This window comes from Phasianus colchicus, chromosome 3 (assembly GCF_987193195.1).
Source record: "Phasianus colchicus chromosome 3, bPhaCol1.hap1.1, whole genome shotgun sequence".
NCBI lineage: Eukaryota > Metazoa > Chordata > Aves > Galliformes > Phasianidae > Phasianus > Phasianus colchicus.
Window position 1 is genome coordinate 76,864,613 of NC_143438.1, and position 19,537 is coordinate 76,884,149.

The 19,537-nt window shown below is 36.6% G+C and overlaps 1 protein-coding gene and 1 pseudogene across 15 annotated transcripts in view; both read left to right on the plus strand.

Annotated features, from left to right (window-relative positions):
* The window catches only part of OXR1 (oxidation resistance 1), a 244,602-nt gene that overhangs the window by 215,961 nt on the left and 9,104 nt on the right, over positions 1-19,537 (plus strand). For 12 of the 15 annotated variants that reach the window (XM_031591122.2, XM_090137899.1, XM_090137895.1 and 9 more), the window contains one exon: positions 16,816-16,896. The exons of 2 other annotated variants lie outside the window; for them this stretch is intronic. In XM_031591122.2, coding sequence (XP_031446982.2) covers positions 16,816-16,896 — 81 coding nt within the window. Of the gene's footprint in view, positions 1-7,905; positions 7,987-16,815; positions 16,897-19,537 lie in introns of those variants that run through there. One more of the 15 variants, XM_031591128.2, reaches the window with a different exon arrangement.
* Positions 3,519-3,681, plus strand: LOC116227808 (U2 spliceosomal RNA; annotated as a pseudogene).

Genomic DNA, 19,537 nt, shown 5'->3' on the forward strand with positions numbered 1-19,537 from the left:
AGTATCCCATCAGGAGTGATTGCTTTGAGTCTCAGGACAGCAATTGCAGTCTCTGACTGTAAGCTTAATTTTTTTTTTTCCTGTTGGAGACTACTCAATTGAAGATCTCCATTCTTGTGTTCTATGTACTGTGAAGAAACTTTAAAAATTGCTGTAGCCTTTTTATAGGTAATAGTTTTCTTAGCCTCAGAAGTTAGAACGTTAGTAGAATTCTTAATTCAAATGTGTCACTTAGCTGAAGTATTAGGCTGGTGTTATAGCTGATGGACTACGTGAAGGATTTTGCTGAGATATTGACATAAATACTTTGCATGTGTATCTGCTGAATCTTGAGACTTTCAGTTTTTGTCTTGCTCAAGTATTGTTACTACTAATACATTTTTTTATATTAACTCTAGCTCAAAGCCCTTTTGATGCTTTAAAGCCTAGCTTTTTGGGACACAGGGATCGGACTGGCAACTGACCAATTTTATTAAGGCACAATCTCTCAATGAACTTTTTGATAACAGAATGTTAATAGAAATACAGAACCATTTTCAGAGAAAGTAGGGCAAGTTTTTCTTCAGGATTAAACTTATAATGTGTTAGGATTTATCTGTGAAGCTGCTGGAGGCTGTCTTTTCCCTAAGTGTGTTAGTTACCATAAAATGAGGTCATTCCTTCAGCTTTTATTTAGATCTCCTCTGGAAACAATTGTAGACAGCACTTAAAAATACTGTTATTTCTATCTGTGTTGCGTGGAGATTATCTGAAGCGTGGTTCACGTAATCTAATCCAGGAAACGATTGGGAAAAACAGTATTGAAATGTTTGACACTACCAGGTGATTCAACCTGTTACTTACAAATCCATTGCAATGCTTTTAAAGTGTGTGCTAGGAAGTACCAGCAGACAGAATAATTGTCAACAGACAAAATTGTGGCTGCTTTTATGCCCATTATTTCCACTGTTGGTTTGTTTGTTTGTTTTCAATTTCAGTGAGTGCATTTCCTTCCTATAACCTACCAAACTTGTTCTGTCAGCTCTCGATCCTGGTTTCATCCAAGGTAACAGGAAAACAGTATCATTGGTGCTTTATTAGAACTGAGTTGTTTTTTTGTGGACATGACTTGAAAAATAGATTGCCTTCTTCAGAACACATGGTAGGGAAGCTTGGGGTAGAAAGAAAATGGAAAATAAAAGCTTTATGTACAAATATGACAGAGCACTATTGATTTTTTTTTTTTTTTTTTTTCTGAAAGAGGAAGCTAGTGGAGTAGTTCTCTTTTTCTAAAGGTAATATCTCTGCTCTTGTTGCATTATGCTCCAAAAGTAGAGACAGAGTGAAGAGGATTAATGGTTAACCTAGATGTTTGTAGTGGTGCTTTGAGACAGTCATAATTGTTTGTCTGATAGTCCTGTATTGACACATCCAGGGGCAGCTTTTTTATTAAGAGACTTTAAGGAATTACTGCAATTTATTTTTGTTTGTTCAGTAGAAAAAGAATTAATGGAAAAAGGAAAGCAAAGACCAGTAACATAAATAGCATGTAGAAATGTGTGCTTTGTTCTGCAGTCTGTATGGTTTATTTGCCATGAAATAAGTTAGCAGGTACAATTTCTGCTGATGTGCCGGCAAGAGAATCAAGAGTCCTGCCATCACAAACACTATTTTCATCAAATATGAAATATTGAAAAGTTAAAAGTATTTCAGGAAAAAAAAAAGCCTATGCTCTTAAGTCTCAGGTTCTTTGGGGTATATCCTCACCTTACTTTTTTTGTATTCAGATGAATTTGCATAATTCAACAGGGAAGAGTTGGTTGTTCTGGTGAGTCTTGTTGCAATCTGTACTGAGTTGGCTGGGGTTGTAAGACTTTCCTGCATGAAGTGGCAGTATTTTGAAATTGACTGGAAGAAGGAAAAAATGGAAAACAAGTGTGTACACAGAGGTTTTCTTCTTTTTACCACATTAAGAGTGTAGTACAGAGATGTTTATGTTCTACTGAACCTGTGCACACACATGAAGATGCATCTTGCAAAACCTGCTAATGAATGTTTTTCTACAGAAGTTGAGCATGATTAGAGCTCTATCTGTTCAAACCTTTTCAAAGTCAATGGATCATATCTGGGGAGAATGGTCAACTGCAAAGAATATTCAAAGCTGCATATCTAGATCTGTACTCAGAAGTTGCTGTGTCCCAAGAAAACAGGGGAAGGGTGTTAGAGAGGAAGCAATGGAAATTACTGTATAAGAATGCATAATGGAGAAATGACATAATTTGTGCTTTCCTACATTTTTTTAATATAAATTTTTTGTATGTCCTATTTGTCTTACTGAAGTACTAATTGATCTCTTCAGAGAATATTAGATTTGATTCTAGAATAAATCAAAACTTTACTGAAATGAGGTACCATAATTAACTGTCTTTATTAAGTGAGATAACACTTCATTAAGTGTCATGCAGTGTTGGAAACATACGATTTTTCAGCATAAATCCTATATCTGGTCATCAGCTAGAATGCTGACATGAAAAATGGAATTACTCAGTATGGATGGAGCTAAACATTTCTGGCATCAAAGAGATTCTAAGCAGTTTTGATGAAATCAGTTAAAGAAATATGTTTCTTAAATATTTTAATAGAAGTAAAAAGAAGAATTACTTTGTATTGGAACAATTAATTGTATGAAGTACTGATTCCTCCATCCCCTTTGCACTTCCCCTTGTCATCAGATCTTATTCATTGCAGTTTTCCATGATTGAGTCATACTTCAGATCTACGTGAATCTTAAATATACTCATCCACAAGAATGGTGAAAACAGGAAGTTTCATTGTTTTAGGACCTGCAAGCTACTCTTAAAGTAGTTGGAAGCTGAACTGTTACAGTGGTATCCATTAGTGTATCTGTTGTTTGGGTAACACAGAAAACCAGATTGTTCTGAAGCTGTTTTGAAGTCTGCTTCCCAAGTGAAGCAAAGCTGATAGATGTTTGCAGCCAATTTTCCCAGTTTCCTGAATCATTAACAAAAGTGTTCAGAAATTCAGTTTGTTTTTATGAAAAAATGAATGTCACAAACAGGATAATGTCTCTAAGTGAAGTAAAAGCAGAAAGATTTTAAGGATTAGGATATTGGGTATAGATGTGAAGTTCTTTACTTGATCTGGATGGTAGCCTGTGACGCTACTATAGTAAAATGGGCCTATCAATGAACATTGCTGTCTCTCCTTACAAAAACTTAAGACGTATTTATACTTAATAGTATGTTTTTTATAAACTTATTTCCATTCTCTGCTCTGTATTTTCTAAACAGAGCACATGCTTGCCATGTCTTACAGCACAGTGACCACACGGCATTGTAAGATGTATGGCAGAGGAGATAATGCAGGATCGGTAGGAAGTAGGAAGTCTGGAAGGTGTAGACTTGTTGATATTAGAAATGTTGTATTTGTTAGTTGATTAAGAGACATGCAATACTGACTTTTTTATATTATGTGCTATATTGAAATCATTATGATCTCTTCATTAAATAACATATTTAATCGCTTCTCGGCCTTTTGGCTAAGATCAAGTGTAGTATCTGTGAATGGGCTTTGCTCTTGGTCTGGGCAGTGAGATTCTTATGAATTTCTGCGATTGAAGAGAAACTGGCAGCAGTTAACAAAGTGCAGTGCCTGTCATTAAAACTGGTCACTTGTTCTTTCTTTTGTATTTAACTCAAATAATGTAAAAGTCTGAACCTTGTGGTTAGGATATTTCTTGTTTGCTCAAGTTATTTTCTCTACTTAATCTGCTCTGAAACTATTGTTTATTTTTGAATGTGCATTCACTACATAGAGCTATTCTCCTGTACCTTGAATCATGAACATGGACTTGTAACTGATAGTTATTTTGTGCATTTAATGGAAAGAACTGAAATAGTCCCTTTGATAGGAATTGAAGCTGAATCATACGATTAAAAATCTTGTAGTATAGAGACTCCTAATGGCTTTCAGAGTGCCTCTGGCAATGCAGAGGAAACTTTTGTGGATAAGAAAATGCCTTTATTTTTTCCCAAACTGTTGAAACAAAGGGTAACTAAAATTAGATTTCCTTTCTTAAAGAAGTGTTATTGGCCAGCTAAGGCACTGTGCCAGTCAGTGCTGTACAGTGTACCCTAGAAGCTGACTGTGGTACTGCTGAGTGTGTTTCTTGCAGGCAAACCAGAGTTAATCATAGTCTCACTTCAGTCGTCAGCTTCTTAGTCTACATACCTGCAGAAGTTGTTGCGACAAAGGTATTTAAACATCCAGTTGTTCTGGAAGACAGAGTTGTTGTTTAGCTTAGGAGCCAATACCTGAAATTATTTTGTTTATAGGCTGTAACGTCATTATTTCTAAACTTGACACAGTTTCCAAATTTACGTGAAAGGCTTTTCATACAAAATAGTTTACTACTTATTGAGAGGTCTGATTTATCTTTTCATTTATCTGTCTTGTGTAAGTTTTCTAATAGCAAAATCTGGGACTGTGCCTTTGTTTTACTTGTCAGAATCTCTGCAGAGGAACTAGCAAGAGAGGTGTGCTTCCAATTTTATAGATCTTGACAACTTGTGTGTTTGCAGTTTTAATACACAGGATGTGCATCTCTCATCAGATTTGTCTTCCTAGGCAAAAAAAAAAAAAAAGCAGTATTGGTAATTCTAGTGTTGCTTTCAGTCAGATTATCCTGATGTATATGGAAGCTTTGCTGTTTTAACTGCTGCTTGATTTAGCTTTCAGTCCTTTTTCTTTTGGACTCTTTCATGACAGAAGTTATTACAGTCTGGGAAACATGTCTGTTAGATGTAATAAGTAGCAACCTCATCTCTTTAAGAATACGTTCAAATAAGTACATACATCACTGAATGTGAAACTAATGTGTTTATTCATGTTTGTTCCCAGAAAGACAATACAACAGTGTAAAAATGATTTTTCTTCTCATCTGGCAAAAATGCAGACAGCCAGCAAATTGCAGTGAGGGCACTCAAGCAATACGGTCTGGTTCCTGTGATTTGTTTTCCTCACCTTTTAGGATTGCTTCTGAAATTAGAGGATTAAATTTTAGAAACAGTCTACACTTGTAGCTTTTTGTCATGGAAACTGAGTACCTACAAAGCTGCATATACAAGAAGTTTTAAAACAGAGTAATTTCTCCCAAAAGCACATCTGTGCATCTCTGGACTGACTTCCCTCCTTTAAGAGGAAAAGAGCAGGAGAAATGATTTACTTAGTTACCAATGTAATGTTGTTCAAAAATGTATGCATATTACATATAAGGATTGTAGAATTCAACTTCTACCTCTTTGGCATCAGGATGTTGTGTTAGTTACTAAGTGAAACAGAATAATGCTATCTAACCAAATTGCAAAGATGTTTCATACCCTACATCCTGTTTTTAGTGTACTTGTTATCCTGTTTTTTGCTTGCAGTCTTGTAAGCTGATAACTTTGAATGTTGCATGGCCAATGTATAAACTAATCTGAGGGAAAATAAAACATTTCATGAATTGTGTTGGTTTGTACCTTATCTGTCTTTTTTAAAGACAGAAAAATTTATTAGAAAAATAATGTATAACAGTTGTTAAAAAGGCCTTGTGTGTTTCTGCTTTGAATGTTAATTGAGTAGAAATTTTGCTTACTTATAAACTAGTAATAGCACTAACAAATCTATTATTTAATACAAGTAGATGCATTTTGTTGTGTTCTGTTGTCTGGGTAGTAAATAGGTTGATGCTTCTAAGCATGTGCTGCAGATACATTAGATTTGAGCTGCTTTTCCTTATCTGTGGATTCTCTTTAATTATGAACTTCTGTGGCAAGGCATGTATCAACTAGCAGAAAGATGCAAGGTTCTGGTTCAATTTAACAGATTAGCAGTAAAACCCAGAAATACACCAAAGGATAAAAGAACAGTTTATTTTCTCTTTAATTAGAGAATGCTCCTGGGGTTGAGATTCTTAGATGAGCTCTTTTCCTCTATCTAATAGAAATTTATCTTCTAGCTGTATAGGAGGGGAAAAAAACATGTATGAAGGAGCAGAATGAAGGTCATTCACAAGACAAGGCTTTTTGTCACTTCTGTGACTGCGCTGCTTCACAGTGATGCCCAGGCTCTTGTAACCTGCTTTGTATGTGCCTTCCCCTTCCAACATACTCCCAGCTGCAGAGCAGCTATCAGCTGATGGCCAGAGCTGCTGGAAGACTGAACATCAAAACAAGGTCAGCCAGGCAGACTGATTTGAAAAAGACTCTGGTGCATTTACTCCTGTTAAACTTTGCAATTCTCACCTAAGTAGAAAGTAAGCTTTCAGATCTCACCAAGTAAATTCATTGCTCTTATTTTTATTCTGAGCAAGATGTAAAAATCCTTTTGAGAAGCTGTTTGGAGCTGCTTTCATTTCAAGAGAAACTAGAAACATTCAAACATACAATGTTTAAGTTAATTTAATTATTTAAGATTTAAAAAAAGGAAACTGGAAAAGTTCTAAAATCAAAACTACATGATGGCCTGGATTCATAGCCTCTTCCTCCAGTTTTGGAGAAGCAGTGTTAGCTAGTGTTTGGGAGGAATTTGTGTTGTTTTTGTAAAGGAAACAAAGCCGAGGGGGAGTTAGTTCTGAGATTAGCTTTCTCTTCTGGCTCAGATGCATTTCCACAGGTTGGAAAGAAAGGAATGGGCAGTATGCGGAAAATCTAAGCTTGGCCTACTGGATTTATTTCTTGCAGATTTTCTTACACGTATTGCAGTTTTTTTAACATGAAACAGTTATAATTCAGTCTGTACAGTGTGTGTGTTGCTTTATCCTTAGGCATTAGCTCTCTTAGTGATTTAAAAAATAGTGAATAGGGTTACAGTTTTATTTGAATCCTATACATACAGCCAAATACTGTATGAGTTCTTCTGTAATGGCAGGTTTGAATGTACTGGTGACTTTAAAAAAAAAAAAAAATCATAGCTCTCTAGTAATTTTCATAAGTTGGCACAAAGTCTCTAAAGAGTTACCAGCTCCTAAGAAACATTTTTTGAAAAAGAGAAACATCCATCTGAATTATATGGAGTTCCCTATTAATACAGTGAGTTATTTCAGAGTACGCTGTGCTGTATGGTTAAGTGTGAGTTCTGCTATTGTTTTCCTCTGCTTAGCCTTCTTCACTTTTAGATCAGATCAGCAGCACAAGTGATCGATTTATTAATGCTGTGCTGCTGTCTGTTGCTGCTTTTGCTTATTTATTATTTTCTCCCAGGACTAGGAGAGCTGGGTGTGGAGAAGAGGAATAAAGCCTGCAAGTGCTCCTACAAGGAAACTCTCAAAGGAATGCTTTTAGTGTTACAGCTGAACACACCTATTTAAATAAACATCCTTAAAGGAAAACAAAACACAATTCCAGAAAAAATAAGAATTTAGCATTCAGAATACTTTAAAATGTTCAGAAACTTATTACTTATTAAACTTTAACCTTGTGTTGGAACTCCAAAAGAAAACTGACCATTTATATGTACTTATGAACAATAGTAAGACAAACTTGTTTTAATACTGAATGCAAGTTTGTTGCTGGTAGAATTTGTTAATAATGAATGATAGTGTCGCAATTTCATAAGCAGCTCCTAATTTAGTATTTTTGAGTATTGTGTACAAAAAAATTAAGTTCTGTATCTTTAAATATTTTAGCCTTTCAACAAACTCGTTCTCTGCAACCACCCTTGAATACAGGAAACCTTTCTTTTTCTGTACCGTCATCATTTGGGATGCGACTCCCCTACGTACACTTGCTCATTTGTTCCCTGCCATGTCAGTCAAACCTGCATCTAGCAGCCTGTCGTGTCACCATTGTGGGGCTCTGTCTGTGCCTGGAACTGACTGCAGGTAGAGAGAATGCTTTCAAACATCCTCGAATGGTTCTTTTGTCTCTTTTTAGAAGGGAAATGTCTCATCTCTGGCAAGTAAAGAAGGGAAGAAAGCATCAGCTAGTCAATCATAAATATGTTCTGGTAATTTTCAGTGTAGTATGTTCGTTTGTTATTTCATTTTCATATTGTGATGGTGCATAGACAGTTTCTGAAAGTTTAAATTTAGAATGTGTAAACAGGATATGAAGTCAGATTTTCTCTGTTCTTAAGTGCATAATTTATCAGGTGTGTAGTTTAATTGCTGATATTCCACTGACACTATGAGCAATTACCTTGAAAGTTAGGGGACTGCAGCAGTTTTAATGTTGGTGGGTTTTGGTGTTTTTTCCCCACTTTTGGACTAATACATTTTATATCAGCAAAAGCTTGGTTTGTAGCTAAATATATTGATTTGTAGTTTACATTAGCATTTAAGAATAGAAGTGTAAATTCAAGCTGCTATTTCTGTATAGTTTCTCAGGAGTTATTCAGCTGTATGAATTTCTGCTAATGCTTTTGACTTCATGGTAACGTGTGCTGGCTGTACTCATATCTGTAGCAAAGGGATGGGGAAGGCAGAACACTGTTCTTATACTTCATTATATTTATGGTAGTAACCATATATTTTTCTGTATTGTTTTGCCGAGGAAGATTTAAATTTGCCATAGAATATTAAAAAAAAAAAAAACTGTCAGTGAGACTTGCAGAGCAGTAATGTTTGGGGAAAGAGAGGAAGCAATCTTGACAATTTACTTGTGCTTAGAGCTGGCAGACCTGGAAGAAAATCTTTTTTCTAATTATTTTTAATTCAGACTGACAGACTTTTTTGCCATCTTTATAAGAGTTGGAGATATCTGGTTTCTGTTGTGTGTATCCTCTAACTATAGAGATACAGATGCATCTTTATTTTTTTCTTTAAATACAGAGGTAGTATACCCTGTTGCAAGTATTTCCTTTGGGGACCAACACTTTGTGTTAGCCAAAGTCCACGTATGCTAACAAAAGCATAGCACATTCATGCAAAAGTGATTATCGGCTCCTCTGGAGAGTTTGATCACTGTGAGATTCTGACCTATAGGAAGGCTCAATTCTGAGAATCTTCTCTGCTGAGAGAGTTGTAGAGAGCAATTTTCTCATATACAAAACAAAGTTGGTAAGAAAAAAAGGATGTAGAAATAATTAGGGAGAAGAATATTCTAACGTTACTATGTTGACAAGAGATGCTGTATTTTTTGTTGTTGCTGTTTTCCTTCAGTGAAGTCATGATGCTAATATGTCAGTGTAACCTTACAGAAAAGCGAGGAAAATCGCAGCCATTGCTTGCATTATGCAAGACAGTGGAAAGCATATTAAACTGGCAGAAATATGAAGCTTTGTCTAAATGTTTCATCAATGTTCTTCTGAAGCTCAGAGGAAAGCTCAGCTGACATGAAATTAACATAGTTGCTGGACCAAATGTAATTACGTGCGTCATGCAAATACACTTTTATTAAGCATAAATCACTCTGGTATGTTTACCCAAGACACTTTTGCTATAGGTGGTAGAGTAAATGCTTTTTGATGCTTTCTCACGGAAATCCAAAAGTGAACAAAATCTCAGTGCTATCCAAGGCATTATGCTCCCACATCAAAATGCCAGTGATACATTTGCTTCCTAGCTTATCTGGTTTTCTTCATAAACCTATTTCATGTTGACTTTCTTTGTTCTGTAAAAGAAGGGATGCCTGTAAGTTTCTAAAATGTTCAAAATGCTGGCAATTGTTCTTTCTATCAAAGCACTTTCAGACGAAAGGCCCCAGACTAACCAGAGAACAAAAGATGGAATGCTGCCTTTCAAAGTGCTTGTTGTGACTGGAATGCTTCATGTAGCTTCTGTAGAGATTGTTAGCCAGAGGGGAAAATGCTAGTAAAACCTTATCTCATACTTTTGTATTCTGAAGATATTATGCAAACGGCATTAAAATGGTGTTGGTTTTAATGGTTTCCATTTCTTGATGCTTACATCAACTTGGAGATTCTTGAAATAGAATTTTCCTTGTGAAAGATGAAAATGTAATGCCAGAAGTGTAAGGCTGCTACCAAGAACTTTCAGAAGTCAGTTTTTCCGTGCTGAGTTTTGTTAGAGTTACAATAGTGAACTGATCTGAATATTCATTTTTTTAAGTAAAAAAACAACAGCGCCACAACCAAATGAACGAAAACAACAGTAATGATGCAGGGTGCAACCGAGTACTTTCTGTAGTGATTATTAAGTCTACAGCCTTGTACTAATGACAGATGTTTGCCATACCCAGGTTATTAAATACTGTATTATTAATAATTGTGAAATCTTAGGCCTCACAAGAAATACTATACAGTAGTAGATTAATATTTCAAAAGATTAGTTATAAGCTGAAAGAAAACAAGCAAGTAGCAGAGGTTCGTATTTTCTGTGCATTTTTAGTGGTTTGTGCGATCAGATTGTCTGCAACTGACATGGGATTCAATTGCCTGCTTGTAAGCATATGTGGCATCTGTATGGCACAGCACTTTGTCACACCTGAGGGGATATTTGCACGGCATGATCAGATTTGGTATTTTACTTGATCAGTCTGTCTTCAAGTGGCAGCCTGAGGTCAGGCACTGAGTGCTTTGAGGCAGTTTGACTTGTAGTTTATCTGCTAGTGCTGAAACTTACTTTATTCCATAAGATAAGTTCATTGACAACAGGAACCAAGTTGACATCTCTTTAAGAAAGGGATTTTCATAATTCTGATTGTTAGCTCTTTGCACAGACATCGTAAGCTTCGTTTAATATTAGTTACTGTTAAATAAACTTGTCTTCCTGTCATTCTCTGTCATATTAATGATTTCTAATATCTTGAAAAAATAGTTTGTTATGAAGGCTTCCAGACTTTGTGTAAACATTTTTGTATGCTTAAGGTTTTGACTGCTCTTTTAAAGTTCATTTATTAATAGTGATTATTGCAGAACTTTTAATTTTTCCTCAACATATATTAATTATGACTTTCTACAGTTGCTGTAAGCTCAGAGCACTTCAAGGTGGATAATTAACAGTTCTTCTGCAGTGCTGTGAAGACCCCTGATCACAGGGAGAACATCGTTGTCCTGTGACATACTGAGCTCACCACTCTGGAAGGTATCTTGGTGTGCAGAGCAGTTCTGAGACTACCAGTTTTAAAGAAGAACAGTAATGCCTGCCAGTTTAGTGGGCTCAGGTCCCTCTCCTTTGCCTAAAATGGCTAACTCTTGTACCTTCCCTTCCCTGTCACCAGTAGCATGACAGGAAGCTACTTTGGCTGAGAACCAAATTGCTTAGCTCTACTGCCACATCTGCTGTCTGAGCTGACTTGCATAAACTCCATTCCTGGCCATAGGCAGGGTCCAGAACCAAAGAAGGACCATGGTCCTGCTAAGCTGCATTGTAATCCTACCCTTTCAGTTAGTATTTTGGCTTGCTTGAAGAGCTGCCTGGTTGCTCACTTATCCATTTGTATTTCGCTCATTTCTTTGACTGTAAAACATTAAGAGCCTGCCTCTCTGGGTTTGGTTGGGATTTGTTTGTTGGGGTTGTTGAGTTTAAATTTTTTGAGATGCTACAGTTGTCTTTAAGTAAATAAATAAAAAACAATTTCAAAGCATTTCATAACCATATTCAGTTAATGAATTTTCACTGGAACCTGTTTACAGCCCTTAGAGAAGTTTTTATACTTTCTTGCCCTTTCTCAGTTACTGATAATATAGCAATAGATTGATGGCTTAAAGTAACTTGTAAATGACCTAATAAAATTACCCAGCTGATTTTGGTTTTTTAAATGAAATAATGTAGATCAAGATGTAGAACTTTGTGAGCACTTTCTCTAAACTCCAAAGGAGCTTTCAGTTCACCTGGTTTTGCACAGGTGTATTAAGAGTGAATAGAACTGTTTGACTTGCATTTTCCTCCTTCTGTATTTCTTCTGTTTCATATTCAGCTAAGCATGAGCATGTAGATAACTGATGTTGAAGAGAACTGTTACTCGTTCTCCATTCTTACCTTTCAGAAGCACTGTTCAGTTCTGATAAGATACTCCTCTCTCAAGGGACTTATTCAGCAGTTTAACTCTGAAAGTTTAGCTGTACAGAGTTTGAGGGCAGCAGTTGCATGTTTACTCATGCAGCTGTGTGTTAGGCACGTGTTGATCATTTTTTTACTTAATTAAACTGGCAGAGGTATGCCTTACTGACGTAAGCAGAGTGCGTGTTTACAGCAGTGTATAGCAGAGTGATATAACCAGTGGTTGAAAGGGTTGAAGTTCTACGTGTGGCATGCTCTCCTTTGTGGATATTCAAACAACTGTAAGTGCACATTTTCATCTGTATTGTTAATGGACAAGTTCCATATATAACTGTGATTTCTGTTTTTGTTTATTGGGTATGCTAACGTATCTTGCAAGAGGAGGAGGCCTTTTAACCTGTTTGCAGAAAAACAAAGTTTCAAAACAAGTTTCTGTAAAAGGAGAATCTTAAGTTAAACAATTAATATGTAAATTCTGTTTGGCTTAATTGCATTAAAAATTAAGACTTATGTTCTAAATAGTCAACTCAAATATAACCGATGCAAAATCAAGCTGAAAAGTATTCACACAGTCATGCGACTTACTGAATATTTTCTCAGCTGTATTGGTTTAGAATAGTATTATCTCTAATCCCATGCTATTTCAAACTTGACTAGCTCTTGAATTTTAGTTTGGTAGACTTTTTCAACTCCCTAAGCAGAATCATTTTTGTGCTGAAACACTAATCTCTGCATATGGCACTGCATATTCTTTGCTTCAGTCTCTACCAACCAGTGCCCAGTTTAACTGTAAGGGCTTCAGTTATTTTTGTTTCTGACTGTATTCTTCTTGAAGCAGGATTTAACTAGAGGGGCAGCAGAGGGTTCTTGAAGAATACTTTCTCACTACACAAAGTAGTTGCTTTCAGTATCCAGGAAATTGGATGCTGATATGCTGTTATGAGGAGAGGGTGCAGTAAATAAAGCGTACTGCAAACTAACATAGGTATGCCTACTTTAATCCTGAGCGGAATACCTAGATCACTACTGTTCAAGTATTCTGCAAACTTCTTTGTAGGGCTATCGTCTGTATTGGAATTTTTATGACCTTATCTTGCACCATAAGGACTTGAATGCAGGAGAATTAGTCCATCTTGTTGGTGGACCCTGCTCAGTCTTTGCCAGGAACAGAGATTCTGAAGCCTTTCCTGCAAGCCTGTTTTAGTCATTTGCCTCTACTCTGTGAAGAATTCCTCCTTTCATCTGCTAGGAATTCACCTTGCTGTGCCTCGTACCTGATATTTCCGTTTTTTTCCAAGCACAGTACAAAAATTGGGTTCTCCATTAGCATTTTTCTCCTCCAGGCTAAATAAAACTAGGTGTCTTAGTTAATTCTTGAGAATGGTGTTTCCATCCTGAAATGGATGACCTTCCACTGGGCTCTATCCAGTGTATCAGTCTTTAGCATGTTCTGAAGTTGACAAAAGTGGCCACAACACTACACACAGAGCTTCTCAACTTCTCCTGAGAAAGGAATATGAATTTTCCTTTGCAATTTAGCATTGCTCTTTCCTCTGTCACCTGGAATGTGATTAACCTTCTTTGTCACAAGTAGACTTTGTTAAACATGTCTGTCAGGACACTAGATCCAACCTCTTTCTGACCCTTAGTCCTTTTCTGCAAAACTACTCTCTAGCCAACTAAACCTCAGCCTGCACTGTTACATGGGACTACTCCATCCCACTTGGGTCTGTTATTTCATCTCGCCAGCTTCTTGATGTATCATTGATTAGCAGCCTTTGGCCTTCAGTGTATGGACTGCTTTCCCTAGGTTTTGGTCCCTTGCTGATGGTGTATTCTTTCTCACCATTCAGGGTACTAATAAGTAGATCAAGCAGTATAGAATCTAATAGTGACTCCTGAGGTTTATCCCTGGTTAAACTTCAGTCAGTATCATCAACCCTTTGAGCCCAGTAGTTCAGGCAGTTTTTCAGCCTTGTTCTCCATGCATTAAACTCATAACTGATTTGACTGCAAAATCTACTACAGGTTTATTTCAAAAGTCCATCCAATATGATGGCTATGAAAGTGCAGTTTCATATATGAAAGACCTTTTGGCATACTTGTAATAAATAGCATATGAAATACTAATGAAGTATGCTGAAGAAGAATGTAAGCTCAAAATAGAATGGTACAAAAAGCATCTTCTGGAATGATCAGGATAATAGACAGTCAGTGTAGAGAACAGAAGAAAATCATAGTCTTATTGAACTTTGTAAAATAGAATGGAGGATTAATTTGGTTACAAAGAAGGAACCTTGATGGAATAAGATATAATCAGAATATGAATGAAACCATCTCATAGAAACATAGTGACCTTCTAGTTAATGAAGTTAATACCATTTAATTAATACTGTTTCAAATAGCCATCTCAAAACTTGTAGGGACAAAATGGTAGCTGTTTCCACGCTACACCTCAGTTGGTTTGAGTGAAGTAGTAATTTTGTTCACTGTAAAGCAAAAATGAGTAGTGTTGACCTGAACTCTATTTGTTTTGTAAGAGGCCACGTACTGTAGGTGAACTGCTGAACTGTGAACTACCTTGATGTGCATATCCAAAGATTTCTTTCTATGAAAAGATGTAGTTATGAGTATGTAACCTTCAAACCATTTTGTCTTCTGGTTTACTCTTACATGGTTTACTCAGAATGCTAGCATGGATTCTGTACGTGAAATATATACTAGATTTGAGAGGAGGGATTGTTTTATTCTCAGCCTTTAATTTTCCTCTATTTAGCTTGACATTCTATGGCATGCTTTTTGTGATGCTTCTAGTTGCGTAGTTGCATACTGTTGACGTGCTGGATTTTTCCACAGGACAGATGTGGGAAATCCTAGTGTAATGTGGCTGTGTGCAGCAGGTTCAGGATATCATAGCAATATTACTGGATACTTGAATAAGTATCCTTGTTTCTCCCATGTCAGAATTTTTTGAGCATAACTTGTGCACACAGTTTTGAAAGCCCAAACTTTCCCATGTTACGTGACATGCCAGGCTTACTGGTCCTGTTTCTTAGTGATCTGAGAAGTTTACGGGTGCCGTTTGGTGATAGAGCATGCATTTGGCAGGCTAAAGGCAAGACAGCGTTGACTATAAAATTGTCAACATTTGAGTATGTGGAACAGCAACTATATAATGGTGTCAGGAATTCAGTTGGGTTTTTTGTTTTGTTTTGAAGGAGGGATGGAGGGGAAGAGTCTCCTGAAGCCATCATATACTTATGGCCCATTTTAAGTTACACCACTTATGTGACAGGGACTAAGCTTGAAGAAGCAATAAGTCTTAAGGGTCATTATTGTCATTCTGAAAAGCAAGAAGTTCACAAGTTGATGGGAGGAATGACGTGTATATATAATGAAGTGCTGTGGAAAATAAGTGATCAAACTATGCTATCATTTGTATGCTAGACAGGAATGCTACTAAAGCTTTGCATTTAACTACTTGACTCTGAAAATGCACAAGCCAATACAATTTACAGTATGTATTTTTTTAAGAAAACAGAAAATGATGAAATTAAAATGAGTACTAGTAGTTCAGATGATTTAGTAATAAATCTGGATGTCACAAATACTCCTTGCCTTTTTCCTTGCCTTACAGTTACATAGGTAGAGTGAAGCTTCACTGCTCAAGAGCCAGTCATGCATGACTGGACTCTGTTCTCAGGACAGTAGCAAGTATCTGGTGAAACTCCTTGTAGTAGGGGCAGGTAGATGAGGAGCTGCTGGACTTATCTTCCTTTGCACCATAGTAGGATCTCTGGAAGTTTTTAGTGAACTCTGACTACATGGGGCATCCATTTAATCAGTTCACCACCTGTTTTAAGATGCTTTCATACAAATGATGATTTTGAGTCTTTCTCAAAATCACATTGTCTGCTGCAGTTGCATAAAAATGACTGTTGTAGTCCTTTAGCCAGCTTGTTTGAGAGGGTGTTGGGATGAAGAGTTTTGGTTAAGGCATTAAACTATGACTAATGTGAGGGCTGCTCCAAAAGTGATGCCTCCTATTTTGTGATGCCAACCCACAACATCAGAGGCGGATGTTGATGGTATGGTAGTAGAGGTTGAACTTTCCCACCAGCATTCTATTACATGTTATTGTCATGTGACAAATGGTAACAGAGGGCAGTCTGACATGGTTTCTGACATGGAAGACAGATGAAGCAAAGGTGCGTCATTGAATGACTCCATGTGGAAAAAAATGATACTGACATTCATTGATGTTTGCTGAACTGAATGTTTATGGAGACCAAACAGTGGATGTGAGCACAGTGAGGTTGATAGGTGGTGCATTTCAGCACTGGTGTTAGTAGATCACCTATGCTGGTACACATTTTTACAAGCATGGCAAGCAGGCTTTTGTGCATGGCTGACAAAAATGCACACCTAATGGTGATGATGGTGACTATGTTGATAAATAGTGTTTTGCAGTTGAGAATTTTCTCTATCAAATACTGTTATTGTGTTCTTTGTTTTTTCTGTACTTTCTATGGAAGTAAATGTGCGGCATTACTTCTGAAGCAACCTACATAGTTTAGCATCCTGATACTAGAAACTTCGTGTGCTACTTTATCAGCTATACATTCATAATAAAGCAGTGAGATACATCAGACTGCTGGTGCCATTAGCGTTTGTTATTTTGCTGTGTCTCCTCACAAGTCTAAAATCATTTCTATGTCCACTGTCCTTGCAGAAACAAACATCTTTTATCACTTCTTGTCTATTTGTTATCAAAGCTCATTTTTCCTTCATTATTTTTCTCCTTTTTTTTTCTTACCTTTTTTACTTTTCTTCAACTGTCAGTGGAATTATTGTCTTCCTGTCTCCATATTCAGGTAGTATCAGTGGCTGAGTATCACCGCAGGATCGATGCTCTAAATAGTGAAGAACTGCGCACACTCTGCAGACGACTCCAGGTGCCCTCTTCAGTAGTTTAAAATCCATCTCCAGATAATTTTGTAGTGTCTTTGATCAGGGCAAGTCCCACTCTAAGGTGGGTTTGTCTTGTCTACAAACAACACTACAAGGATCCAGCAGAAAATTCCTCTGTTTTGGATGTATTTAACTGTGTAATGATATGATGGAATGCAGTAATTTTATGATGAAATTATTACTTTGACTCTCTCAAACAGGAATTTTCTGTCAGAATTCAAAAAAACTTGTTCTTAGTACTACTTGACTTGGTCTTTCAACTTCCACTTTGTACTGGTGTGTTGTGTTAGATAGTTTTCCTAAAAAGAATGCAAAACAGGTGAAGAATTCAAAAGTTTATTACCTGGTTGCGTGGGTGTTTAATATGGAAATTATTCATCAAGAATCTCACAGTGCTTGGCAAACACGAAGCTTCACAACTTCTCTGGAATAGGTAAGTAGGTAAGAAGGCTGTTCAAAGTGTCAAAAGCTGTACAAATGATGCTTGTAACGGAACTTTCTATTCCAGTAACAGTGTCTCAGTTCATATTTTTGGAGTCTTACTGAAATGGACTTTAACTGATTTTTGCATTCTCTTTAGGTAATCCTTTAGTTCTTTGATAGTTACAATTCTGAATTGATTTGTAAATCACATGTAACTTACTGATGGAAACATAACGTACAGCTCCTTAGAAGCGTGAAATATTTTGGTTTGTAATAATTGGCTGCTCAAAGTGTAGAAAGTTTCCTGCTTCTTTTTGTCTTTTATCTTGGGTTTTTTCACCCATTATGTAATTATATGTAAGAAAATCTTAGTCCTTTTGTTTCATTGTAGTTAGTTAAGTCTTTTATAAGCTGCTATGTTCTATCAATTGATAGTTAGCACAATTCCAGAAGTTGTTTCTATAGGAAAATCAAAAATTCTGCAGAGAATGTTTAATTCCCACTTTGGGGGGGGAGGAGGGAAGAACAGTTGTTTCTGGCAAATGTTAGTGGGCAATCCTTACAGTTATATCCTTGAAATGCAACAGTTCTTTCTGAATAATTTTTATCTGGGGTCTCCAATTCAAGATGTAAACTGACACAAAATCTGATGCAGTGACCTTCAGGAAGCTCTGCATGCTTCAAGCAGTCTGCTCTGAAGCCATTTGAGTCTTTATGTGGTATAGGCTGCCTGACAGTTACTAACCACAGCTGCTCCTGGAATGGCATTGTAGGTCAGTCTGCGTAGTGGAAGTTGAGGAGGAAATATGCTCCACATGTTTCAGAGCTGCACTTTGTTTTGTCACAGATCCTTTCTAACAGATACAGTTCTATGTGTACTTCTGTGCACGTGTTTTGCTTGGTGTACCTTAATCAGTATTAAAGAATAACATAGGGAGTAAACTTTCTCCCGTATTCCCGAACAATGTTGGAGACTTATAGAGTTGAAGTAGTGGTGTATGAGTGGCATGTAAGGTAGAAAACAATTGGGCTTTCAAATAATGTGTTCTATAGATAACACTCCAAAGCTGTATCTAGAATATCTCTTTGTATTTAATATGAATAATGTGTATAAATGCTTTTTCTAATGAGACAGAAATTAATATGGTTACTTTACCTAGAAATACTCAACTTTCTGTGGAAAATTGGAAGGCTTTGAATTTTTAGCTTGATTGATTCTTGCTTTCTTTAAGTGCACCATTTCTTGACTTAAGAGTAATACTGTAACCAAGTTATTTTATAGATATAGTTTATACATATGTATTTTTAAGTAACAGGAGTGTAATAGAACTTTTGTAATTCTTGAGGGAAAGAAAAAGGATAATTTGGGGTTGGACTCTTTTTCTGTGATTTTTCACCCTCTTCTCCATGTGGCTGTATTTAAGTATTCCTATCTGTATTGCAGCAGTATTTTTTTTCACTCTTTCCCTGTGTTAACTAAAAGTTCATTTATCAAAAAATTTGCAAAGTATATCATGGCGGTATGGTGTCACGGAGTTAACTAGATCAATCTATGCCTGTGATGGTGCCCTCTCCTCTCCCCCACCTTACCCTCACCTCCTCGGCCCCACAAAGTGGAAAGGAAAAGGGATAAGGAGATGGGAGCTGGGCTCAAGGGGAAAAAAAAAAAAAAGGCAGCAACGATCTATGGAGGTAAACTTATTTTACTAACTATGATATCAGAATGCAAGATAACACAATATAATTCAATCTAATTGAAACTGAGACTAATAAATCAAATAAAATAGGAGAGAGAGTTTCTGAGACCAGGTCAAACCTGAAAAGCTTGGAACAGCTAGGAAAGCACCCTTCAGCACCCACTGCCAGGCAGTAAGAGTCTGCCCAACCCAGATCCCATTACTCCCACAATGTACAGGTACCTGGAACTGGAGCATTAACACTTTAACTCCCAGTGTACTACATGATGTTATGATGTGGAATACCAAAAACTAAAAAACACAAAACCATGACATGTGAAATAGCATTGCTGTCCTGTATGTTTTCTAAGATGAGCTGTGTGGCAAACACTGGCTATTGCTTTGGAAGTTGCAAGTATTTCCTTGAAATTCAGGCTTCAAATAATTTAGTCTGACCTTCAGTGAAACTTGGTTCAGGTATTATAATTCTTGTTAAGGTGTTTTTTTTTTTTTTGTAACTTTGAGA